This window comes from Myiozetetes cayanensis, unplaced genomic scaffold, assembly GCF_022539395.1.
Source record: "Myiozetetes cayanensis isolate MyiCay16 unplaced genomic scaffold, myiCay2020 scf51, whole genome shotgun sequence".
NCBI lineage: Eukaryota > Metazoa > Chordata > Aves > Passeriformes > Tyrannidae > Myiozetetes > Myiozetetes cayanensis.
This window is the reverse complement of record NW_026087754.1, coordinates 22,390-46,906: the sequence shown is the minus strand read 5'-3', so window position 1 is coordinate 46,906 and position 24,517 is coordinate 22,390. Positions and strand designations below refer to the sequence as shown.

The 24,517-nt window shown below is 63.1% G+C and overlaps 3 protein-coding genes across 4 annotated transcripts; 2 read left to right on the top strand and 1 right to left on the bottom strand.

Moving 5' to 3' along the window:
• Positions 1-205: 205 nt before the first annotated feature.
• Positions 206-6,144, bottom strand: CBX5 (chromobox 5). 2 transcript variants are annotated; one of them, XM_050334232.1, is made up of 5 exons: positions 6,017-6,144; positions 3,233-3,388; positions 1,983-2,178; positions 1,101-1,198; positions 206-391 (listed from the first exon to the last, which is right to left on the bottom strand). In XM_050334232.1, exons 2-5 carry the CDS (start codon positions 3,367-3,369, stop codon positions 244-246), a joined length of 579 nt encoding a protein of 192 aa, XP_050190189.1. In that variant the 5' UTR covers positions 3,370-3,388; positions 6,017-6,144; the 3' UTR covers positions 206-243. The 2 variants fall into 2 exon arrangements, with proteins under 2 accessions (XP_050190189.1, XP_050190190.1); XM_050334233.1 differs by lacking the exon at positions 6,017-6,144 and adding an exon at positions 5,797-5,844.
• Positions 6,145-6,494: 350 nt separating this feature from the next.
• On the top strand, positions 6,495-14,044 carry HNRNPA1 (heterogeneous nuclear ribonucleoprotein A1). The gene is made up of 10 exons (XM_050334231.1): positions 6,495-6,629; positions 7,837-7,953; positions 8,685-8,831; positions 9,467-9,677; positions 10,365-10,457; positions 10,578-10,670; positions 11,471-11,647; positions 12,357-12,479; positions 13,052-13,111; positions 13,697-14,044. The coding sequence occupies exons 1-9, from the start codon at positions 6,615-6,617 to the stop codon at positions 13,102-13,104; spliced, it is 1,029 nt and encodes a 342-aa protein (XP_050190188.1). The 5' UTR covers positions 6,495-6,614; the 3' UTR covers positions 13,105-13,111; positions 13,697-14,044.
• Positions 14,045-19,225: 5,181 nt separating this feature from the next.
• COPZ1 (COPI coat complex subunit zeta 1) lies at positions 19,226-23,540 on the top strand. The gene is given in 10 exon segments (XM_050334234.1): positions 19,226-19,305; positions 19,868-19,936; positions 20,026-20,110; positions 20,339-20,430; positions 21,380-21,435; positions 21,892-21,969; positions 22,594-22,613; positions 22,616-22,644; positions 22,782-22,820; positions 23,476-23,540. Coding segments are annotated over 10 exon segments (534 nt in total). The 5' UTR covers positions 19,226-19,287; the 3' UTR covers positions 23,524-23,540.
• The last annotated feature ends 977 nt before the right edge of the window (positions 23,541-24,517 follow it).

Here is a 24,517-nt window from a genome sequence, read left to right as displayed (position 1 = left end):
GGAAAATCCCCAAAACCCACCTCGGGGGAGGGTGGGGTGACAAGGCTGGGACCCCCCCCCTTTTAGAGGAGAGGAGAGACCCCCTGGTTTTTGGGGGGTGGTGGTGGTAGCACCTCCCTGTCCCCAAGGAGGAGGGAGGGGAGTGGGGGACACACACAAAGTGGCCCTTGGGGACACGGGAGGGACATTTTTGGGGGAGGTGGGAGGGTGGGGTTTGGGGGGCTATGTACAGTGTTGGGGGGTTTAGCTGCGGGGGTCCCTCTCCTTGCCCTCGGGCTCCTCGGGGTAGGCGTGCCACGTCAGCCGCTCCTCGTAGAAGGCGATGACGATTTGGGGACACTTGAGATTGGCCTCCTTGGCCAGCACCAGGTCGGCCTCGTCCGTGTCCTTCCTGGGGGAAATGAGGGGGCACAGGATTAAAGGGGACACAGAGATAAAGGGGGACACAGAGATAAAGGGGGCACAGGGGTTAAGAAGGAGAATGAAGATAAAAGGGGGGGCACAGAATTAAAGGGGGGCACGGAATTAAAGGGGGCAGAGAGGTAAAGGGGGGGTACAAAGGTAAAGAGAGGAGTAAAGATAAAGGGGGGCACAGAATTAAAGGGGGCACAGAGGTAAAGAAGGGGAGGGAGATAAAGGGGGGCACAGAGATAGAGGGGGTGTGGAGATAAAAGGGAGCACAGAAATAAAGGGGGGCACAGAATTAAGGGGGGGGACAGAGGTAAAGGGGGGCACACAGATAAAGAAGAGGGATGGAGATAAAAGGGGGGGGCATGGAATTAAAAGGGGGGACAGAGGATAAAGGGAGGCACAGAGATAGAGAGGGGTTAAGACAAAGGGGGACACAGATAAGGGGGCACAGAGGTAAAGGGGGCACAGAATTAAAGGGGGGCACACAAAGATAAAGGGGTGCATGGGCACAAAGAGAGAGGACACCAACAGGGGGACACACAGACACAAACAGGGGGTTCTGGGGGGTCACAGACACAAACAGGGGGCTCTGGGGATCACAGACACAAACAGGGGGCTCTGGGGGTCACAGACACAAACAGGGGGCTCTGGGGGCACCCAGGGGTGGGGGGTCACCAGGGGGGCCTCACCACTTCATGAGGAACATGAGGTCCCCGCAGGAGTCGGTGGCCCCGATGATCTTCTCGGGCTCCAGGCCCCGCTCGAAGCCGCGGGCGATGTCGTTGCTCTGGGGGTTGGGGGGGAAAGGGTTGGGGTTTTTTTTGTGGAGGGGAGGGAAAAGGGGGTTTTTGGGGGGCATGAGGGGGAAGGGAGAGGGGCACAGCCCTGGGTTGTACCCACTCCTGGGCGACTGTCCCCATCCCTGGGTGTCCATCTCCGGGATGGACAGGATGGTGTCCTCCTCCCTAAGTCCTCATCCCCTCCCCGGGTTCCCAAGTCCCTGTCCCCATCCCTGTCCTGTCCCTGTTCCCCTCCCCATTCCTGGGTCCATCCTTGCCACAGGTCCCTGTCCCTTGTATCTGCATCCCCATCCCATATCCCCATCCCCATGTCCCCATTCCATCCCTGTATCCCCATCCCCGTGTCCCCATCCCATCCCATCTCCCCATCCCTGTGTCCCCATCCCATTCCTGTATTCCCATCCCATATCCCCATTCCCATATCCTCATCCCACCCCTGTATCCCCATCCCCGTGTCCCCATCCCATCCCTTTATCCCCATCCCATCCCCGTATCCCCATCCCCATGTCCCCATCCCATCCCTGTGTCCCCATCCCATCCCATCCCATATCCCCATCCCCGTGTCCCCATCCCATTCCTGTATTCCCATCCCTGTATTCCCATCCCATCCCATCTCCCCATCCCCATGTCCCCATTGCATCCCATATCCCCATCCCATCCCTTTATCCCCATTCCCATGTCCCCAACCCATCCCATATCCCCATCCCATCCCATCCCATCCCATCCCATCCCATCCCATCCCATCTCCCCATCCCCATGTCCCCTCCTCACCTCCCTCTTTTTCTTGGCCCTGCCGTCGTCGCTGCCGTTGCCGTTCCCGGGCAGCCCCTTCCTCTTGGCGCCCTCGGGGCGCTCCCGGGGCCGTGTCCCGCTGTCCCCGTCCCTCATCCTGCGGTCCTTGCGCAGGAACTGCGAGATCAGCTCGGGGCAGTCCAGGTTCTTCTCGGGCTCCCACGTGTTGTGTTCCCTGCCAGGGGGACAGGGGGGCACTCAGGGGGCACCCAAGTGTCCCTGTGTCCCCCACCTGGGGTCCCCTGGCACACACTGGGGTCCCTGTGTCCCCTGGCACAGGGTGGGGTCACTCAAGGGTCACTTTGGGGGCACCAAGTGTCCCTGTGTCCCCAACCCAGGGTCCCCTGGCACAGGGCAGGGTCACCTCAGTGTCCCCCCACCCAGGAGTTTTGTCCCCTGGCACAGGGCAGGGTCACTCAAGGGTCACTTTGGGGGCACCTGTGTCCCTAACCCAGGGTCCCCTGGCACAGGGCAGAGTCACCTCAGTGTCCCCATGTCCCCTGGCACAGGGCAGGGTCACCGTGGTGTCCCCATGTCCCCCGCCAGGGTCACCTCAGTGTCCCCCCACCCAGGAGTTGTGTCCCCTGGCACAGGGCAGGGTCACTCAAGGGTCACTTCGGGGGCACCAAGTGTCCCTGTGTCCCCAACCCAGGGTCCCCTGGCACAGAGCAGGGTCACCTTAGTGTCCCTCACCCCGTATCCCCTGGCCCACACTGGGGTCCCTGTGTCCCCCACTTGGGGTCCCCTGGCACAGAGCAGGGTCACCTCAGTGTCCCCATGTCCCCTGGCACAGACCGGGGTCACCTCAGTGTCCCCACCCAGGAGTTGTCCTGGCAGGTGTAGTCCCTCAAGAGAGGTCACCTCAGGGCCCCAGGTGTCCCTGTTCCTCCCCAGGTCCCAGCACGGCAGGGTCACCCTAGTGTCCCTCACTCCGACTGGCCCTGGTCCACTGGAGTCCCCTGGCACAGAGCAGGGTCACCTCAGTGTCCCCATGTCCCCTGGCACAGAGCAGGGTCACCTCAGTGTCCCCATGTCCCCTGGCACAGAGCAGGGTCACCAAGGGGTCCCTGTGTCCCTCACCCCGTATCCCCTGGCCCACACCGGGGTCCCTGTGTGCCCCCACCCCATATCCCCTGGCACACACTGAGGTCACCGTGGTGTCCCCATGTCCCCAGGTGTGTCCCCCACACCCCCTGGTGTCCCCAGGTGTGCCCCCAGGTGTGACTCACTCGGAGAAGCCCTTCCACTTGAGCAGGTACTCGGCCTGGCCCCTCACCACGCGCCGATCCAGCACCTTCTCCACCACATATTCCTCCTCGTCTGCCGAGGACGAGCTGTCGGCTGCCCGCCGGCTCCTCCTGCCCATAGCGCAGCGCCCGCGGCTCCTGCGGGCACGGGGGGCGTCAGGGACCCCGAAAACGGGGATTGGGACCCCGAAAACGGGAATGGGACCCCGAAAATGGGATCTGGGACCCCAAAAATGGGGAATGGGACCCCAGAAATGGGATCTGGCACCCTAAACAGGGCTCCTGCGGGCACGGGGGGCGTCAGGGACCCTGAAAACAGGGATTGGGACCCCGAAAATGGGGATTGGGACCCCAAAAACAGGGATTGGGACCCTAAATGGGCATCTGGCACTCCAAAAACAGGGACTGGGACCCCAAAAACAGGGATTGGGACCCTAAATGGGCATCTGGGACCCCAAAAACAGGGACTGGGACCTCAAATGGGTACCTGGGACCCTAAATGGTCCATCTGGGACCCCAAATGGGCATCTGGGATCCCAAAAGGAGGGACTGAGACCCCAAAAACAGGGATTGGGACCCTGAAAACGGGGATTGGGACCCCAAAAACAGGGGCTGGGACCCCGAAAATGGGGACTGGGACCCTAAATGGGCATCTGGGACACCAAATGGTCAATCTGGGACCCCAAATGGGGCATGTGAGACCCCAAGAGGGACTGGGACCCTAAATGGGGATCTGGGACCCCAAAAGGAGGGACTGGGACCCCAAAGGGGCATCTGGGACCCCAAAAACGGGGACTGGCACCCTAAATGGGCATCTGGCACCCCAAAAATGGGGACTGGGACCTCAAATGGGTACCTGGGACCCTAAACGGGGCTCCTGCAGGCACAGGGGGCACCTGGGACGCCAAAAGGGGGGACTGGGACCCTAAATGGGCACTGGGACACCAAATGGTTAATCTGGGACCCCAAATGGGCATCTGGAACCCCAAAAGGAGGGACTGAGACCCCAAAAACAGGGGCATCTGGGACCCCAAAAACGGGGACTGGCACCCTAAATGGGCATCTGGGACCTCAAAAGGAGGGACTGGGACCCTAAATGGAGCTCCTGCAGGCACAGGGGGCACTGGGGGTCCCAAACCAGGGACTGGGACCCTAAATGGGGACTGGGACCCTAAATGGGCACTGGGACCCTAAATGGGCACCTGGGACCCCAAATGGGCACCTGGGACCCCAAAAGGGAGTGGAGACCACAAGAGCAGATTTTGGGTGGAAAAGGGGTGGGTTTGGAGGTCAAAAGGCCCATTTTGGGCACGAAAATACAGATTTTGGGCATAAAAGGACGGGTTTTGAAGGCAAAAAGACACATTTTGGGGGGGAAGGCGAAGGTGAAAGAGGGCGGATTTTGGGTGTAAAAAGGTGCAGTTTTGGGTGTAAAAAGGCAGGTTTTGGGCATGAAAAGACGGGTTTTGTGCATAAGAAGCAGATTTTGGGTGCAAAAAGGCGAATTTTGGGTGCAAAAGGAGTTTAGGGTGTTAAAAGGCAGATTTTGGGTGTAAAAGGCGGATTTTGGGTGTGAAAAGGCGGATTTTAGGGTGTAAAAGGCGGATTTTGGGTGTAAAAAGGTGGATTTTGGGTGTGAAAAGGCGGATTTTTGGGTGTACAAGGGCGGGGTTTGGGCGGGAAGGGCCCCGGGCGCCTCATCCCGGATCCCGCGCCCGGGAATCCTGAGGGAACAAAGGGAAGGAGCCGCTCGGAGCCCAAAAGCGCCGCTTGGAGGCCAAAAAAACGGGAGGCAAAAAAAAAAAAAAAAAGAAAGGCGGGTTTGGGGTGAAAAAAGAGGCAGCTTTGAGGCAAAAATCCCGCCAGTCTGAGGGGAAAAATCGCTGTTTTGAGGCAAACCACTTCTGATCTGAGGCGAAAAGATCAGTGCTGAGGCAAGACGCATCGGTTTGAGGCGAAAAACCGCCGGTTTGGGGTAGAAACCGGGTGTTCTGAGGGGAAAAATCAGTTTTGTGGTAAAACCAGCCGGTCTGAGGGGAAAAAAATGCCGGTTTGGGGCAGAACCAGACGGTTTGGGGTAGAGAAGCGCTGTTTTAAGAGGAAAAGCCGCTTTTATGAGGGAAACCCCCTCTATTTTGGGGCAAAAAGCGGCGATTTAAGGGATATAAAAGTGGGGGGGCGAGAAGGGGGGGCTGAGGGAGGGGGCGGGGCCTTGAGCGCGCCCCCGCACGCCATTGGCCAGCGCTGCCGCGCGCCCTCGCGCTGATTGGTCGAGCCCGCCGCCGCTCGCCACCGCCCCGCCTCGTCGCTATTGGTTCGCGTAGCTGTCATTCATCGCGCCGCCTCGCCCATGGTGCGCCGCTATTGGTGGGAGACGCTGTCAATCAACCTACAGCCCTGCCCTCTCCCAGCCGCTATTGGCTGATACAACCGCCACTCCGCGAGGCCCCGCGCCGCTATTGGTCGACCCGCCTGTCCCTCAGCGCGCCAAGACCCGCCCCCCCCCGCGCTGCCGCCCATTCACCCACCGCCGCCGCCGCCGGTACCTGCGCGGGGAGCGGCTCCGGCGCGGGCCCGTCCGCCGCGGTCTGGCCGCCCCTCTGCGCGGAGCCGCCGCCGCTCTCCGCGCTCCGCCCGCCAAAAACCGCCCGCAGCGCGCAGGCGCCGCCGGGCCGCTCTCCGGCGCATGCGTACCCCCATTATTCCCCCCCCTCCCCACACACACACACACTGCCCACCCCGAGGCGTGCGGTGACCCAGGCGCACCTTGTGTGGCGGCGGGCGGGCGGCCCCTCCTCGCCGCCGCCGCCGGGGGGGACTCGCGGCCGCCGCCGCCGCCGCCGCTGCTGCTCCCGCCGCGCTCGGGGAGCCGCGCTGGGCCCGCGCTGATGGACAGCCTTCTCCTCCAATCAGCGCCGCGCCGCCTCGCCTTCACCCAATCAGCGCCGCGCGCGGGCGGGCCCTCCACCGCGCCAACCAATCAGCACACTCTCAGCGGAGTCTCCGGGCCGGAGCGGGAAAACCAGCGGTGGGCGTGCCCGCCAACACCTCACCCAATCAACGCGCGGCGCGGGCGGGACTTAAACCCGCTTTGACCAACCGGCTCTCTGGGCGCTTCTCCCCGACCAATCAGAGCGCGGCGGAGCGCGGCGCCGGCCAATGGGAGCGGGCGCGGTGGGCGGGGCGCGCGGCGGGGGCGGCCGAGTGAGGCGGCGGCGCTGCCCCCGCTCGGCCCCTTTGCCGAGTCGGCCCTCGCCGAGGGAGCATCGCGCGAGCGCCGCCGCCGCCGCCGCCGCCGCCTCCTTTTCCCCTCCCTTTCCCTTCCTTTTCCTCCCCGCCCACCCCGCCCGCCGCCGCCGCCGCCATGGCCAAGGCCGAGGTCAGTCCTTCAGCGCTTTTGCTTTGTGTTGTTCGCCTTTTCTTCGCGGCTGGATTATTTTTTTTTTTTTTGGAGGGGGTTGGATTTTTTTTCCCTCGCCTTCCTCTTTTCTCTCTCCCCTCCTTTCCTCGCCCTTTTTAGCCCCCTCCGCCCTCTTTTTTGCTCTCCCCCTCCCCCTCCTTCCCCCTCAGGGGCGGCCGCGCAGGCCTCGCGCCGCGCTGAGCGCGCATGCGCCGGCGCGCAGAGCGGCCTCACTGCGCAGGCGCCGTCGCGTGTGGGGAGGGCGGGAGGGCTTTGAGGGAGGGGGAAGAATGAGGAAAAATTTGGGGGATGGGGAGAGACCCCCTCAAAAATGCGCGGGGAGACCCCTCCCCTTAAAATATGGAGGACCCCCTCCCCCACCTCGTCCTCTCTCCCCGGCCACGTGCGCGTTCTCTTTGTGTCCGAGCGGGAGAGGGAGGGGGTGGTTGAGGGAGTAAAATTGAGGTTAAAGTGGGTGGGGGGCTCTGAAATAGAGGGTTGGGGGTGGTCGGCGTTAAAGTAGCGGCTCGGGGCGGGTTGAGGGGTGGGGGCCCTGAAATAGGGTCTGGGGCGCTTGAAGGGCTTAAAATAGGGGTGTGGGGGTTCATGGGAGGGATCGGCCCTAAAAGGGGCTGGAGGGCTTCAAAAAGAGGCTTGGGGTGGTAGGGGGCTTGAGGGGGTGGTAGGCACTAAATAGGGGTGGGGGGGTTATGGGGTGATTTACCCTAAAATGGAGTCTGGGGGCTCTAAAATAGGGCTCTGGGGGTCTTTGGGGGGGATTGGCCTTGAAATGGGGGCTGGGGGCTCCAAAAAGAGGGTCTTGGGGACTGGGAGAGCTTGACAGGTGTGGGGAGGGGCTCAAGGGGGTGATGATCCCCCAAAAAATAGGGGCTTGAGGGCGTGGATGGAACAAGGAGATGGTGGAGCCCAAAAAGAGGGGCAGAGGACCTGGGGGACCCTAAAAAAGTGGACGGGCAGGTTGGAGGGGCTTAAGGAGCTGGGGGGGCTCAAGGGTCTGGTTGGGGTTAGAGGAGCCCCCCCAAAATGGGGACTGAGGGGTCCCAGGGACCAGGGGGGTGTTTTGGGGTGTCAGGGACTCCTTGGAGCTTTGGGGGGGTCAGAGTGTGGCCAATTGGGGGTCCAGCCCCCACTGTGACCCCCCCATGACCCCCCTGTGCCCCCCCAGTCCCCGAAGGAGCCGGAGCAGCTCCGGAAGCTTTTCATCGGCGGCCTCAGCTTCGAAACCACAGACGAGAGCCTGAGGAGCCACTTCGAGCAGTGGGGGACCCTGACGGACTGTGTGGTGAGACCCCGACCCCCCTGGGACCCCAAAACCCACCCCAAACCCACCAGGGACCCTGGCCAGCTGCCTGGTGAGACCCCATCCCCCCTGAGCCCCCTGGGACCCCAAACCCACCCTAAACCCACCCCAGATCCCCAAACCCACCAGGGACCCTGATGGACTGTGTGGTGAGACCCTGACCCCCCTGGGACCCCAAAACCCACCCCAAACCCACCAGGGACCCTGGCAGGCTGTGTGGTGAGACCCTGACCTCCCTGGGACCCCAAAACCCCCCCTAAACCCACCAGGGACCCTGACAGCTGTCTGGTGAGACCCTGTCCCCCCTGAGCCCCCTGGGACCCCAAAACCCACCCCCAGATCCCCCAACCCACCAGGGACCTTGACGGACTGTGTGGTGAGACCCTGACCCCCCTGGGACCCCAAACCCCCCCCCTAAACCCACCAGGGACCCTGGCCAGCTGCACGGTGAGACCCCAAAAACCCTGGCTGTCCCCTCCCTGTCCCCTCAGGGGATGCAGAACACGAAGTGCTTGTGGGGTTTTGTCCTGTCCCCTTTCCTGTCCTTGTTCTTGCCCTGTCCCCTCACTGTCCCCTGTCCCGTTCCCGTCCCCTTCCCTCGGTGTCCCCCAGGTGACCCAAACACCTCACAGGGTTTTATCATGTCCCTGTCCCTTGACTATCCCTGTCCTGTCCCTTGTCCTGTGCCCTGAGTGTCCCTGTCCCTGTCCCAGGTGATGAGGGACCCCAACACGAAGCGCTCCCGGGGGTTTGGGTTCGTGACGTACTCGTCGGTGGAGGAGGTCGACGCCGCCATGAACGCGCGGCCGCACAAGGTGGACGGCAGGGTCGTGGAGCCCAAGAGGGCCGTGTCCAGAGAGGTGAGGGGGCTGGGAGGGGGGCTCACACCCCTTGAGGTGGGGGGCTCAAGGAGGGGCTGGGGGGTGAGGGGAGTGTGGGACCCTGAGGTGGAAAGGGGGACGCTGAGAGGTGATGGGTGGAGGGGACCCAGACCCAAATGGGGGGACCTAGAGAGGGGCTGGGGGCTCCAGGGGGGGCTAGATATCAGTGGGGGGACCCAGAGAGGGGCTGGGGGCTCAAGGTAAGGCCCAGACCACAATGGGGGGACCCAGAGAGGGACAGGGGGCTGGGGGCTCCAGAGGGGGCTCAGATACCAATGGAGGAGGCTCAAACCACAATGAGGGGACTCACAGAGTGTACATGGGAGGCTGGGGGTAGAGAGGAGTGTGGGACCCCAATGGAGAGGGACACTGAGAGGTACAGGGGACTGAGGACACCTCCAGCAGGTCCCCAAAATCCTGGTGTTCCCTGGACTCACCAAAATCTCTGTGGCCCTTGGGGACACCTCCAGGGGGTCACTAAAATCCTAAAGTCACCAAAACCCTGGTGATGCCTTCCCTGAGCTCCCCAAAGCTCCAGTGCCTCCCATGATTTCTGGAGTGTCCTTGGCATTTCTCCAATGTCCCCCATTCCCTGATTTTTTCCCCCCTGGCAGGACTCGCAGCGGCCCGGGGCCCACCTGACGGTGAAGAAGATCTTCGTGGGGGGCATCAAGGAGGACACGGAGGAGCATCACCTGCGGGACTACTTCGGGCAGTACGGCAAGATCGAGGTCATCGAGATCATGACCGACCGCGGCAGCGGCAAAAAGCGCGGCTTCGCCTTCGTCACCTTCGACGACCACGACTCGGTCGACAAGATCGTCAGTGAGTCCTCCTGGGGGGAGCCTGGGTGTGGGAACCCCCACCCTGGGGTCTGGGAATCCCACCTGGGGTCTGGGAATCCCACCCTGGGGTCTGGGAACACCTCCCTGGGGTCTGGGAATCCTACCCAGGGGTCTGGGAATCCTACCCTGGGTCTGGGAATCCTACCCTGGGTCTGGGAATCCTACCCTGGGTCTGGGAATCCTACCCAGGGGTCTGGGAATACCACGCAGGGGTCTGGGAACATCTCCCTGGGGGACCCTCGGCTGAGGAGGGGAAAGGGTAGAGACAAGGATGGGATGGGGATGGAGGGGACAAGGAACAGGGGGACAGGGATAGGGATAGGGATGAGATAGAGACAGGGACACAAATGGAAGAGATGGAGTGGATGGCATGGGGATAGACAGGGATGGAGGGAACAGGGGCAGGATCAGGATGTGGGTGGGACAGGAAGGGTAAAGGACAGGAGTAAGGATTAAGGGAGCAGAACTGTCGAGGAGGGGACAGGATGGGGAATGGTGGAGATGGAGAGAACAGGGGACAGAAGCAAGGGTGGGGCAGCCGTGGAGGGGCCAGGGGGACCCTGAGGAGCAGGACAAGGCTGGGGCTGGGGACAGGAGCCAGGGGGGATCCTGAGGAGCAGGACAGGTCCCCGAAGCACCCCCCTGACCCCTGCCCGTGCCGCCGCAGTCCAGAAGTACCACACGGTGAACGGGCACAACTGCGAGGTGCGCAAGGCGCTGTCCAAGCAGGAGATGGCGAGCGCCTCTGCCAGCCAGCGAGGTGAGCCCCCCGCCCGCCCCCAGCCCGGCCCCCCGCCCCCCGCTGTGGCTGCACGCGCTGCCTGTGCTGTGCCTAAAGGCTGTGCCCCCCCGCCGCCCCCTCCGCCCCCTCCCCTCTTAGGCCGCAGCGGCTCCGGCAACTTCGGCGGCGGCCGCGGAGGAGGATTCGGCGGCAACGACAACTTCAACCGCGGCGGCAACTTCGGCGGCCGTGGTGAGTGAGGGCTGGGAACCATTGGGAACCACCAGGGCACACTGGGAGCCACCAGGGCACATTGGGAGCCACTGGGAGACACCAGGGCACATTGGGAGCCATTGGGAGCCACCAGGGCACACTGGGAACCACTGGGAACCACCAGGGCACACTGGGAGCCACCAGGACACACTGGGAGCCACCAGGGCACACTGAGTCCTACAGGGACCTATAAGGACCCCGTTAGGACTTGGGACCCCCTGGGACCTGTTGGGATCCGCCAGGACCCGCCACGACTCACCAGGAGCTGTTGGGCTCTGTGGGGACCTACTGGGACACACTGGGGCCTACTGGGACTTACTGGGATCTATCAGAACCCACTGGGACCTACAGGGACTTACTGAGACCCACTGGGACCCATGGGGATGTATTGGGACTCATGGGGACCTACTGGGACCCACTAGGACTTACCAGGACGCACTGGGACCCATTAGGACTTAATGGGACCCGTCAGGACCCATTGGGACATACTGGGACCCCTCAGAACCCACTGGGCCCAATGGACACCTATGGGGACCTACCAGGACCCACTGGGACTTACTGGGACCCTTCAGAACCTACTGGGACCTATGGGGACCTATAGGGACCTACCAGGACCCACTGGGACCCATTAGTGCTTATTGGGACCCCTGAGAACCCATTGAGCCCTATGGAGAGCTATAGGGACCTACTGGGACTTAATGGACCTTATAGGGACCCACCAGGACCCATGGGGACCTCCAGTTGCCCCCCCATGACCCCTTTTTTTCCCCATTGCCCAGGTTACGGGGGCGGCGGCGGCCCCGGCTACTCGGGGGGTAACCGCGGCTACGGCGGCAGCGGCTCCTACGACGGCTACAACAACGGCGGCGGCGGCTTCGGCGGCGGCAGCGGCGGCAGGAGACCCGCCCGGGGACCCGCGCTGGGCGTGCGCAACGGGCTGGCCGAGGCGGGCACAGGTGGGACCCCCACGGGGAACCGTCCCTGGGACACCTCGGGGTGTCAGGGAACCGTCCCCAGTCGTGAGGCAATGCCCTGGGACACCTCAGGGTGTCAGGGAATGAACCCTCGGACACTGGGGAATGAATATCAGGGAACAGCCCCCTCACGACCCAGGGAACACCCTGGAACCCCAAGGAATACCCCAAACCATCAGGGAATATCCTGAGTCACCAGGGAATATCAGGGAACAGCCCTTACCACCAGGGAACACACTGGGATGAAAAGGAATATCCCTTGCCAATAGGGAATGCTTTGGGATGCCAAGGAATTCCCCCTGGTCAATAAGGAACATCCTGGAACAGGAGGGGATGCCAAGAAACACCCATGGCCACCAGAGAATATCAGGGAACAGCTCTGGCCACCAGGGAACACCCTGGGACCCCAAGGAATACCCCAAACCAGCAGGGAACACCCTGGGACACCAAAGAACACCCTGAGCCACCAGGGAACATCTTGGGGTGTCAGGGAACACCCCTTGGTCACCAGGGACCACCCCAGACCACCAGGGAGCCCCTTTGGGCTCCCAGTTAAACCCTTCCCAGTGCTTCCAGACTCCCATTTAACCACCCCCCAGCTCCAAGGGTCCCCTCTCCAATCCCTGGGGTGCCCCCCTGACGCCTCCCAATCCTGGGGGTGCCCCCCTGACCCCCCCTGTTGCCTCCCCAGGCAGCAATTTCGGGGGCGGGGGCAGCTACAACGACTTCGGCAGCTACAACAACCAGGCCTCCAGCTTCGGGCCCATGAAGGGCGGCAGCTTCGGGGGGCGCAGCTCGGGGCCCTACGGGGGAGGTGAGACCCCAAAATCAGGCTGGGGGGGACCCTAAAATAGCCTAAAGGGGCACTTCAAGGGGGCTCGGATTTGGGGGGTCCTGGGGGACCCTAAAAACGGGGTGGGGGGACCCCAAAATACCCTGTGGGGGCAGCTTGGGGGGTCTGTGGGGGAGGTGAGTCTTGGGGGACCCCAAAATATCAAGGGGGGCATCTGGGGAGGGCTCAGCTTCGGGGGGCTCTACAGGGGAGGTGAGTGAAGGAGGACCCCAAAAATGGGCTGGGGAGACCCCAAAATATCCTGGGGGGACTCTGAGATGTCTGGGGGGGCTTTATGGGGGGAGGTGAGTAAAGGAAGACCCCAAAATATCCTGGGGGGAACCCCAAAAATGACCTGGGGGAGGGTCAGGATGTGCAGCTCAGGGTCCTTCAGGGGTGGTGAGTGGGGGGGGACCCCAAAAATGGGCTGGAGTGGCAACTTCAAGGGGGCTCTACAGGGGGGTGAGTCCTGAGGGGGGACCCCAAATGTGTCCCCCACATCCCTGGGGGTCCCAAAATTCTCCCCCCCCCCAATTCTCTGGATCCCCCCCCAGGTGGCTACGGAAGCTCCAGCGGCGGCAGCTACGGAGGAGGGAGGAGGTTTTAATGTCCAGGTGAGGGGAAAAGGGGAGGGAAAAAGGGGAGAAAGAGGGGAGAGAAATGGTTAAAAAAAATGAAATGGTTGGGGAGAAAAATGAAGGAGAAAAAAAAAAGATGGGAAGAAAAATGTTGAGAAAAAAAACAGGGAAAAATGAAAGGGGAGGAGGAAATGGGAAACAAAAGGGGAAAAGTTGAAAAAGATGAACAAAGAGGGGAAAAATGGGAAAAAGAATGAGGTTGGAGAAAAGGGCTGGGAAAAAAGGGCTGGGAAAGTGGGAAAAGGGTTGGGAAAAAGGCTTGGGAAGGGATGAAGGAAAAAGTAAAGGAAAATACGAATAAAATTGACAGAAAAGGAAATATGGAGATTGGGAAAAGGGGACTGAAAGGGTTTTGAAAGGAGTTGGAAGAGAGTTGGGAGAAAGGATTGGAAAGAGGTGAAAAGAAGGAAAAGGTGGGGAAAATGAATAAAATGGATGGAAAATGGGAAAAATGTGGAGATTGGGAAAAGGGGGCTGAGAGGGTTGGAAAAGGGTGGTGGAAAGGGCTGGGAAATGGGATTTTGCAGATGTTTCAGGGCGTTCTAACCCTGCCCTTTCCAGGCCGGCGCTCCCTGATCCTCCCGTGTCGTCCCGCAGGACCCGGAGCCGGGCGGGAGCGGGGCCGGGGTGGGAACCCCCCCTGGGAACCCCCCTGGAGCCCCTCCCCGGGCCCCCCCAACCCTGGAGCTCCCCCCCCACACCCATTTGAGGGGGGGGCTGTTTGTGGTCGCCGTGTCCAGGTCCCTGTAGTTCCATGCGGAGCCTCCCGATCCCGCCGGGATCCCATCCCGGTTTTCTCCTCCTCCTCCCGCCGTGTGTCCTGTACCACCCTCCTGACCTCCCCCACCTCAAAACACCCCCCCCTCTGACGCTCAATAAATGTCTCTCTTTGGTTTTTTTTTTTTTAAATTATTATTTTTAATATCATTTTTAAAGAGTTTGGTTTTTTTTCTCCTGTTTCCTTTGCTGGACGCTTCAGTTTTCCACTTCCCACATTCCTCCTCCTCCTTTTTCATTGGGCACCTCAGCTGTTAAATCACGACCTGGCTCCTCGCCTTTATCCCCCCCCAAAAATTGTCCCCAAAGTGTCCCCAAGGCTTTGCCCCCCCCCCTCAATCCCCACTAATTCCCACCTTCCCTTTTGTAGGAGCCGCCGGCACCGGGATTGGAGCCCGCGGAGGTGAGGGGGGGGTCACAAACACACAGGGGGGGACATGGAGGGGACACGGGGGACATGGGGACACCCCCTCCCAGGGCAGGGCCATCCCCCCCCAAAACCCCTGAGCTGTCCCAGCCCCCCCCCAGTGCCCGCGGGACCCCCCCCCGGTGCCCTCAATAAAAGGGTATTTTTGTACCTGTGTCCCGTGTGTGGGGACAGGGATGGGGACAGGAGGGGATGGGGACAGGGATGGGATGGGGACAGGGATGGAGCAGCCACAGAAGGGACAGGAGGGGACAGGGATGGAGTAGAGGGACAGGATGGGGACAAGGAGGGGACAGGGACAAGGATTAAGAGGATGGAGCTGCCACAGAAGGGACAGGATGGGGTTGGGGACAGATGGGCCTGAGGGGACATGATGGCAGTGGGACAGGAGGGGGAATGGGGGACATAAAAGGGACAGGGATGGAGGGGACAAAGGATGGGGACAAAGCAGGGAGAAGGTGGGAAGAGGCTGCCTGGGATGGGGGACACGGTGTTGGGGACCCCAGAGGGCCACGTGTCACCTGGAGGGGACACAGGAGGTGACAGGGACAGGAAGTGACAGGGATAGGCTGGCAGTGCCCCAGGGTGACTGGGATATGTCATTGGGGCTGAGGGAGGTGACAGAGTGGGGACAGCTCCTTGCCCTGAGGGGACAGAGGAGGTTGGAGGTGGCAGGAATGTGTCACCCCAGGGGGACAGAGACAGGAGGTGGCTTTGGAGCAGGTTTATTGTCTGTTTGCAGGGGTGTCCGTGACGGGGTGTCCCCAGGGTGTCCCCACAGCCAGGGCAGGGCTGGGAGTGCAGGGGGGGACACCCAAGGCCCCCCTCACTCCCCCAGCCCGGAGCTCTGGGGGGACACCAGGGTCACGTCCCCGAGTGTCCCCAACACCTGGAGGGTGACACCGCCCAGGTCCCCGCTTGGGGTGCTGTCCCCAAGTGCCACCAGCACCTGGGAGGTGACACTGTGCGTGTCCCCATCCCTGAGTGCCCCCAGGACCCGGGAGGTGACACTCCCCAGGTCCTCGTGCGTGTCCCCATCTGTCAGAGCTCCCAGGGCGTGCTGTGTGACCTGTGGGGTCCCATCCCTGTCCCTGAGTGTCCCCAACACCTGGGAGGTGACACTGAGTGTGTGTCTGTCCCCGAGTGTCCCCTGCACCTGGGAGGTGACACTGAGTGTGTGTCTGTCCCCGAGTGTCCCCAACACCCCCTGGGTGACCCGTGCCAGCTCCCCCTGCGTGCCCCCATCCCCCAGCACCTGGTGGGTGGCACTGCCCATCTCCCCCTGCGTGTCCCCATCCCTCAGCGTCCCCAACACCTCCCGGCCGTCCCCTCCCGTGCCCCCCATCGCCCCCAGCCGCCCCCTCAGGGTGCCCAGCGCGCTCAGCAGCCGCTCCCTCTCGGTGCCCAGCCGCGCCAGCTCCGCCCTGAGCAGCGCCAGCTCCGCCCTGAGCCGCGCCAGGGCCTCGAGGCGGCGGCGGCGGCAGCGCTGGGCGGCCGCCTTGTTCCTGCCGCGGCGCCGAATGTCCCGGCACAGCGCCCGCTGCGCGCCCGACGCCCGCGCCCGGCACAGCGCGGCACGCAGGGCCTCGGCCGGCAGCGACACGATGGCCTCGGGCGCCAGGGGCAGGACAGGGGCAGGGACAGGGGGTGGCGGCGCCCGCGGCTCAGGGGGGCGGCGGTGAGGGTGGTGCCACGCCCGGTATCGCTGGTGTCACCTCCGCTGTTGTCGCCGCCGTGGGGGTGCTGCGGGGTCACCGTGGCCTGGGGTGCCAGGGTGGGTGCCCGATGCCAGGCAGGGCCACCAGTGCCACCGTTGTCACCGCAGTGGGGGTGCTGCAGGGATCCACGATGCCCTCAGGGCTCATGGACAGCGCCCGGTGCCACTCAGTGCCACCAGTGCCACCTCTGGTGTCACCGGTGTCACCGCTGTCACCGTTGTCACGGTGGTGCTGCAGGTCCACGATGGCAGTGCCAGGGCCACCGGTGCCACCTGCGCTGTCCTCGCTGTGGTGCTGGGAAGGGGCGGGGAAGGGGCAGAGGGAAAGGAGGGGGAAATGGGGGCACAGGGGGAAAGGGGGCACGGGGAGGGTAAAATGGGGAGGGTCCCCGGGGTCCGAGGGGACGTCCAGGCCCTGGGGGGAGAGAGGGGGATGGGCACAATGGGGGTCCCCTGGGGGTGCAAGGGGGGGGTCCCCGGGGATATTTTGGGGGGATGATTGGGATGTGGGGGGTGCTGAGGCCACCAGGGGGCGCTAAGAGCCCGCGGCTGGGGGCGTGGCCTAGGGAAGGAGGGTGTGGTCGCAGTGGGCGTGGCCAAGGTGGGCGTGTCTCACCTGGAGCTCGCTCAGGGCCAGGATCTCCTGCCACGTGACCTCCACCTCGGCGGGGGGCGGGGCCACACCCGGGCCACGCCCACTCAGTGCCTGCGGGAGCCTCGGATTGGCTGTGGGAGAGGTTCTGGCCCCGCCCCCTTTTGTACCCCCAATTTCCCCCTCCAAACACCCCCTGGGACCCCCCTAAAAAACCCTCTCAACCCCCCCTCCCCCCAGACCCTTTCCCCTCCAAAACCCCCCAGGACCCCCAAAACCCACCCTAAACTCCCCCATCCCTCCCTCTGCCCCCAAACACCTCCCCAGGACCCTCCAAAACCCTCTTTATCCCTCCCATCCACACCCCTCTCCCCATGACCCCCTACCCCCCAGATCCCCCAATTCCCACCCCCCAAACCCCTCCATTTCCCTCCCCACCCCCTTCCTGGACCCCCTTCCCCTCACCTGGGGTCCCCATGGCCGGAGCTGCGACGTCTCCTCCTCCTGAAACCCCAAAATTTGGGGGTCACCGCCCACCTTGGGGGAGGGGGACACCCTGACTCAGGGGGTAGTCCCCACCCTCGAGTGCCCCCGGGTGGGTCCTGCTCCCCCAAACTCCCCCAGTCGTTGCCCAATTCAGGGGATGTTGCACAAGGAGCAACCGACGGGACCTGCCCGGGATGGGGGGGACACACCCCGTGTCACCTCCTGTCACCCGTCTGTGTCACCCCCTGTGTCACCTCCTGTCACCCCCCTATTGTCACCCTTGTCATCCCCCTGTGTCACCCCCCCGTGTCACCCTTGTCACCTCCCCACTGCCCCCTCTCACGCCCCCAGATCGCCCCCATCAATAACGACCCTTCAACAACAATAACGACCCTACAATAACAGCAACGACCCCAAAATTAACAACAACGACCCCACAATGACAACAGTAACGACCCTACAGTAACAACAAGCCCACGACAACGACCCTACAAAAACAGTGACCACCCCACAATAACAACCACCACCCCACAATAGCAACAGTAACGACCCCACAACAGTAACGACCCCACAACAACGACCCTACAACAGTAACAACCCAACAAAAACAACGACCCCACAACAACAACCCCAACAACAACGACCCCACAATAACAACGATAACGACCCCACAACAACGACCCTACAACAACAACAATCACCCCACAATAACTACAATAACGACCCCACAACAACAATAACGACCCTCCAATAACACAACCGAGGGCCCTGTGGGGCTGAGGGTCCCCCCCCTTTCCCCCCCGCAGCCGTTGGAGCCGCTTCCGCCTCTTCCCGTCCTGGGGCCCCCACACGGAAACCGGGAACACGGAACACGTGTGGGCTCAGACACGAGTGTGACACACACAGATACACACACAGACATGTGTGACACACACAGACACACACAGATACACGTGTGTGACACAGATACACACACAGAGACACGTGTGTGACACACACACCCCCCCAAACACCCCCGTGTGCTCCTGCCCTGCCACCCCCTGGGCATCGACCCCCCTACCCCGGGCACTCACACGCGTGTGCCAACCCAACCCCCTCCCCGTGCCCATCACACGTGTGCCCCTCCCTATCACCCCCTGTCACACACCTGTGCCAGGACACGCCTGGGTCGCACTTGGGGACACCACGGGGACACCACGGGGACACCATGGGGACAGGGATGGGGCCACCCTGGGGACACCCTGGCGACAGCGGAGGAGGAAGGGGGACAGAAACCGCAGGGGGGATGGGGAGGGGACACAGAGACGGGGGTGGGGATGTGACAGGGGGACAGAGCTGGGGACACGGGGACAGGAAAGGGAGACAGGGTTGGGGGGATGGGGGACATCGCAGGGGACACACCAGGACCAGGGGGGTGGCAGTGCCCCCAGGGGGGTGTGGCAGTGCCCCCAGGGGGGTGTGGCAGTGCCACCAGTGGGGGTGTGGCAGTGCCACCAGTGGGGGTGGCAGTGTCGCTGGGGAGGTGACAATGCCGCTGGGGGATTGGGGGGGTGGCAGTGCCACCCGGATGTCCTGGTCCCCTCCGATAGCGCCCGGCGGGGAGGGGGAGGTGACAAATTGGGCAACCGCTGGTGGCTTCCGCGGGAGGGGAGGGGACAGGCGGTGACAAAGGGGACCCGGGGGTGGCCCTGGCACCGCCCCCACGCCCTCACTGTCCCCAATGTCCCCAATCCCCCCAACGTGTCCTCAGATGTCCCCAAACGCCACCAGAGGCTCCGCCCACCCGGGGGAGTGTCCACCGCATGCAAATGAGCCGACTGTCCCCGTCACGTGGCCGAGGTCTCAGCCAATCACAGCGCGGCCTCGGCAAAGGGGTGACGTAATCGCTTCCCCGGTCTCCATGGCAACCGCGCGGCTCCCTCCCTTTCTGGGGGCGTGGCCGGGCGGTGACGGACGGGCCGTTCCTCCAATCAGAGGAAGAGCGGGAAAGCGCGGCCCGCCTTCCGCGTGGAAGCGCGCGGCGATTGGCGAGAAGCAGTCCTGATTGGACCAATAAGAATGGAGGGGCGGAGCTAAGAGCGGTGATTGGCAGGCGCGCAGCCAATCAGAGGCGGGTGCGCTTCCGGCTCCACGTCGGCAGCGCAGGGAGCAAAATGGAGACGCTGCTGCTGGTGAGGGGAGGGGGAACAGGGGGAAATGGGGAGATGAGTAAATTGGGGGTAATGGGGCCAGAATGGGGGAATGGCAGGGAATGGGGGACTGGGAGGGTAAAACAGGGCGTGCTGGGGCCGGAATGGGGAGGGGTAAATCGGGAGTAACGGGGCCGGAACTGGGGGGCACTGGGAGGGTAAATTGGGGTTAAATTGGGGGTAACGGGGCCGGAATGGGGGGACTGAAGGTATTGGGAGGGACTGGGGGGTAAAATGGGAGGGAACGGGGTGCAATGGGGGGAACTGGGAGGGGAACGGTGGGGTTAAAGGGGATGGGGCTGGGGGGGGGACCGAGGGCATGGAGTGTCCCCAGGGTGTCCCCAGAATGTCCCCAGGGTGTCCCCAGGCCGGGGTTCTGTCCTACACTCGCTGTGGTCCGTGGTCAGTCAGTGCATCACAGAACTTGGTCCTGGGGGCTCCAGAGCGGCGGGACACGGGGGGGACACGGGGGGACACGGGGACAGGGACAGGGGGACACAGGACAGGGGTGGTGGCACCGCTGACCCCCTCCCTGTCCCCTCAGGAGCCCTCCCTGTACACGGTCAAGGCCATCATCATCCTGGACAACGACGGCGAGCGCCTCTTTGCCAAGGTCGGGGGGCACCCGGGGGCATGAGGGGGGGACAGCAGGGGGGACACCCCAATGTCCCCAATGTCCCCAACGTCCCTGATGTCCCCCAGTACTACGATGACACCTCCTACCCCAGCGTGAAGGAGCAGAGGAGCTTCGAGAAGAACATCTTCAGCAAGACCCACCGCAGTGACAGTGGGTGACAGGGGGACAGGGGGGGACAGGGGGGACCCAGGTGGCTTCAGGGTGTCCCCAGGGCCACCCCAAGTGTCCCCAAGGGGGTGACAATGTGCCCTCAGATGGGATCGCCCTCCTGAGGGGCTCGGGGGTGGTGACCGAGGAGGGGGTGGGAGGGGCAGGGGGGACAGGGGGCACAGGGGTGTCCCCAGGTGTCCCCAAGGGGGTGACAGGGTGTCCCCCCAGGCGAGATTGCCCTCCTGGAGGGGCTCACTGTCGTCTACAAGAGCAGCATCGACCTCTACTGCTACGTCATCGGCAGCGCCCACCAGAACGAGGTGAGGGCACGGGGGGACATGGGGGACAATGGGGGGACATTGGGGGGACATTGGGGACAGGGAGGGACAGGAGGGGACAGAGAGGGAGTATTGGGGACATTGGGGGGACAGGAGGGGATGTGGGGACAAGGGGGGGACAGGAGGGGACAGGGAGGGACAGGAGGGGACAGGAAGGACAGGAGGGGACAGTGGGGGACAGGAGGGGACTTTGGGGGACAGGAGGGGATAATGGGGGACAGGAGGGACAGGGAGGGACAGGAGGGGATAATGGGGACAAGGGGGGACAATGGGGGACAGGGAGGGACAGGAGGGATGTGGGGACAGGGGGGACAGGGAGGGACAATGGGGGACAGGAGGGGACTTTGGGGGACAGGAGGGGATAATGGGGGACAGGAGGGACAGGGAGGGACAGGGGAGACATTGGGGGACAGGGGAGGACAATGGGGACAATAGGGGGGACAGGGAGGGACAGGAGGGGATGTGGGGACAAGGGGGGGACAGGGAGGGACAGGAGGGGACAGGAAGGGACAGGGGAGACATTGGGGGACAGGGAGGGACAGGAGGGGATAATGGAGGGACAGGGGGGACAGGAAGAACAGGAGGGGACAGGGAGGGACAGGAGGGGACTTTGGGGGACAGGGAGGGACAGGAGGGGACTTTGGGGGACAGGAGGGGATAATGGGGGACAGGGAGGGACAGGGAAGGACAGGGGGACCTGTGACCCTGTCCCCCTGTGACCTGTCCCTCTGTCCCCTTGTCCCTGTCCCTCTCCACTTGTGTCCTTGTCCTTCTGCCCATCCCTGTCCCCCCGTGTCCCCTCTGTCCCTGTGTGCCCCCCTGTGCCCCCTGTGCCCCTGTGCCCCCCGTGCCCCCTGTGCCCCCTGTGCCCCCCTGCCCCCTGTGCCCCCTGTGCCCCCTGTGCCCCCCTGTGTCCCTGTCCCTGTGCCAGCTCATGCTCACCGCTGTCCTCAACTGCCTCTTCGACTCCCTCAGCCAAATGCTGCGGTACTGGGGGTCTGGGGGGTCTTGGGGGTCTGGGGGTCTGGGGGGTCTAGGGGGTCACTTGAGGGGCTGGGGACACCCCTGGGGGCCAGGGGAGCACCTTGGGGGTCTGAGGGGGCACCCAGGGGGTACAGGGTGGGTTTTGGGGGTTACTTGGGGGTCCCTTGTTGGGGAGGATCCCTTTGTGGGAGTGTCCCTGTCATTGGGGGATCCCTCTCATTTGGGGGTCCCTCTCATTTGGGGGTCCTGTTGGGGGATCCCTCTCATTTGGGGGTCCCTGTCATTGGGGGGTCCTTATTGGGGTACCCCCTTGTCCTTGGGGCTGGATGGGGGGGGTCCTTTACCCAAGGGTGGGTCCCTCTTGTGGGGGTGTCCCCTCCTCCTGGGGGTGTCCCCCTCTTAGGGGGGTGTCCTCTCCTCCCGGGGGTCCCAGGTGCTGAGAGGACCCCCAAAACGCAGGAAGAACGTGGAGAAACGAGCCCTGCTGGACAACATGGAGGGGCTGTTCCTGGCCGTGGACGAGATCGTGGACGGGGGGTGGGCTTGGGGACCCCAGGGGTTTAGGGACCCCAGGGTGGGCTTGGGGACCCTCAGAGTGGGCTTAGGGACCCCAGGGGCTGGAACACCCCTGGGGGACACTGGGACACCCCAGGGGTCACTTTAAAGGGTGGAATTTTGGGGGAGCACCTGGGTGGGGTCCCTGTCGTGGAGGGTCCCCGTGGGAGGTCCCTGTGTTTTTGGGGGTTCTTTGTCCAGGGGGTCCTTTTAAGGGGGTCTCACCATATTTTGGGGGTCCTGTTGAGGGTCCCTTATCTTAGGGGGACCCTGTTTGAGGGGTCCCTTTTGGGGGTCCCTTGTCCCTTATCTGGGGGTTGTTCCTGTTGGGGTGTCCTCATATTTTGGGGGAAGGGTCCTTTGTCCAGGGGGTCCTTTTGGGGTGTCCCCACGTTCTGGGGGTCCTTTGTCCAGGAGGGTTCCTTCAAGGGGTGTCCCCATATTTTAAGGGGATGTCCCCATTTGGGTGTCCCCACATTTTGGGCAGTCCTTTCTCTTGGGTGGGGGTGGGTCCCTCTCATTGGGGAGTCTCCCTGTGTTTGAGGATCCCCTGTGATGGGAGGTCTCTGTCAGGGGTTCTGAGGGGTCTCTGGTGTCCCCCCTCAGGGTGATCCTGGAGAGCGACCCCAGCACGTCGTGCACCGCGTGGCCGTGAGGGTAAGGGGGCTGGGCTGGGGGTTTGGGGGTTTGGGGGTTGTTTTGGGGTTGGGGGGTTGGAGGGCTCTGGGGGGGTGTGGTGGGGGGCGATGGGTCCCCTCAGGCACCCACAGACCCCTCCCCAAATTGTGTGCCAGGGCGAGGACGTGCCGCTCACCGAGCAGACCGTGTCACAGGTACGGCCTGGGGACCCCCTGGGACCCCCTGGGACCACCCTGGGACCACCCTGGGACCCCTGGGACCACCCTGGGCACCCTGGGACCACCCTGGGCACCCTGGGACCACCCTGGGAACCCCCTGGGACCACCCTGGGAACCCCTGGGACCACCCTGGGACCACCTGAGACCCCCCTGGGACCACCCTGGGCACCCTGGGACCCCCTGGGACCACCCTGAGACCCCCCTGGGACCACCCTGAGACCCTCCAGGATCCCCTGGGACCCCCCTGGGACCACCCAGGACCTCCTGGGATCATCCAGGGACCCCCCCTGAGACCCCCCTGGGACCACTCAGGACCCACTGGGACCTCCTGGGACCACCCTGGGACCACCTGGGACCCCCCCTGAGACCCCCTGGGACCACCTCAGGACTTCCCCCCGCCTCAAGACCCCCATGGGATCTTTGAGACCCCCAATACCCTCCCAGGACCCTCCTGGGACCCCCAGAGACCCCCTGGGACCTCCTGGGACCCCTCAGGACCCCCTGGGACCTCCTGGGACCCTCATGACACCCCGAGATCCCCCAGATATCCCCAAATGCCACCTGGGTACCCCCAACCCACCCATGGGTGCCCCCCCCTCACCCTTTTAACCCCCCCTGGACCCCTCCCCAGGTGCTGCAGTCGGCGAAGGAGCAGATCAAGTGGTCCTTGCTGCGTTAGGGGGCACCCTGAACCCCCTGGACCCCAAACCCCCTGGACCCCCTGAACCCTCAAACCCCTGGACCCCCAAAAAAAAACCCCAATCTGTGCCCCCAGAACTCGGACTGGACCTCGTTTTGTTCCTCCACCAGGATAGGTTGGGGGTTTTTGGGACATGGACCCCCAAAAAACCCACACTGGGACCCCTAAAACCTCTTAAGACCCCCTCACCCTTTAAACCCCCAGAAAAATGAGAGAAGGAGCTCAAACCTCGTCATTTATTGGGGTGAAGCCGAGAGGGGGCACAGGCAGATTTTGGGGGAAGGATTTGGGGGTCCCAAACCCCCATAGGGGTTTGGGACCCCAAATCCTTCCTCCCCCAACTATTGCTTTGCTTAAATCACAGTATTGATTTTTTTGGGGGGTCAGTGCCAAGAGGGGGCCCAAAATTAGGGGGTTATCCCAAAATTCAGGGGAGGGGTTCAGTGCAAGGGTGGTTTTTTTGGGGGGCACAGTGATAGTAGGGGTGTAAATTTTGGGGGGTGCAGGGTTTTTGGGGGTGGAGTGATTGGGGGTCAGTGCTGAGTTTTTGGGGGGCACAGTGAGGGGGTGCAGGGTTTGGGGGTGGGGGGCAGTACCAAGGATTTTGGGGGGTCACAGTGATGGGGGGTGCAGGTTTTGGGGAGGTTCAGGTTTTTGGGGGATTGTTTAAGGATGGGGGTGCAGGGATTTTGGGGGGTTTAAGGATGGGGGTGCAAGATTTGGGGGTGCAGGATTTTGGGAGTGTCACAGTGATGGGGGTGAAAGATTTGGGGGTGTCAGGTTTTGGGGGTGTTTAAGGATGGGGGTGCAGGGATTTTGGGGGTCACAGTGATGGGGGTGCAGATTTTGGAGGGGGTCACAGTGCTGGGGGTGCAGGTTTTTTTGGGGGTCACAGTGCTGGGGGCCCTGGGCAGTACCAATGTTGGGGTGGGGGTGTGCAGGTTTTTTGGGGGAGGGGCTGTGCAGGATTTTT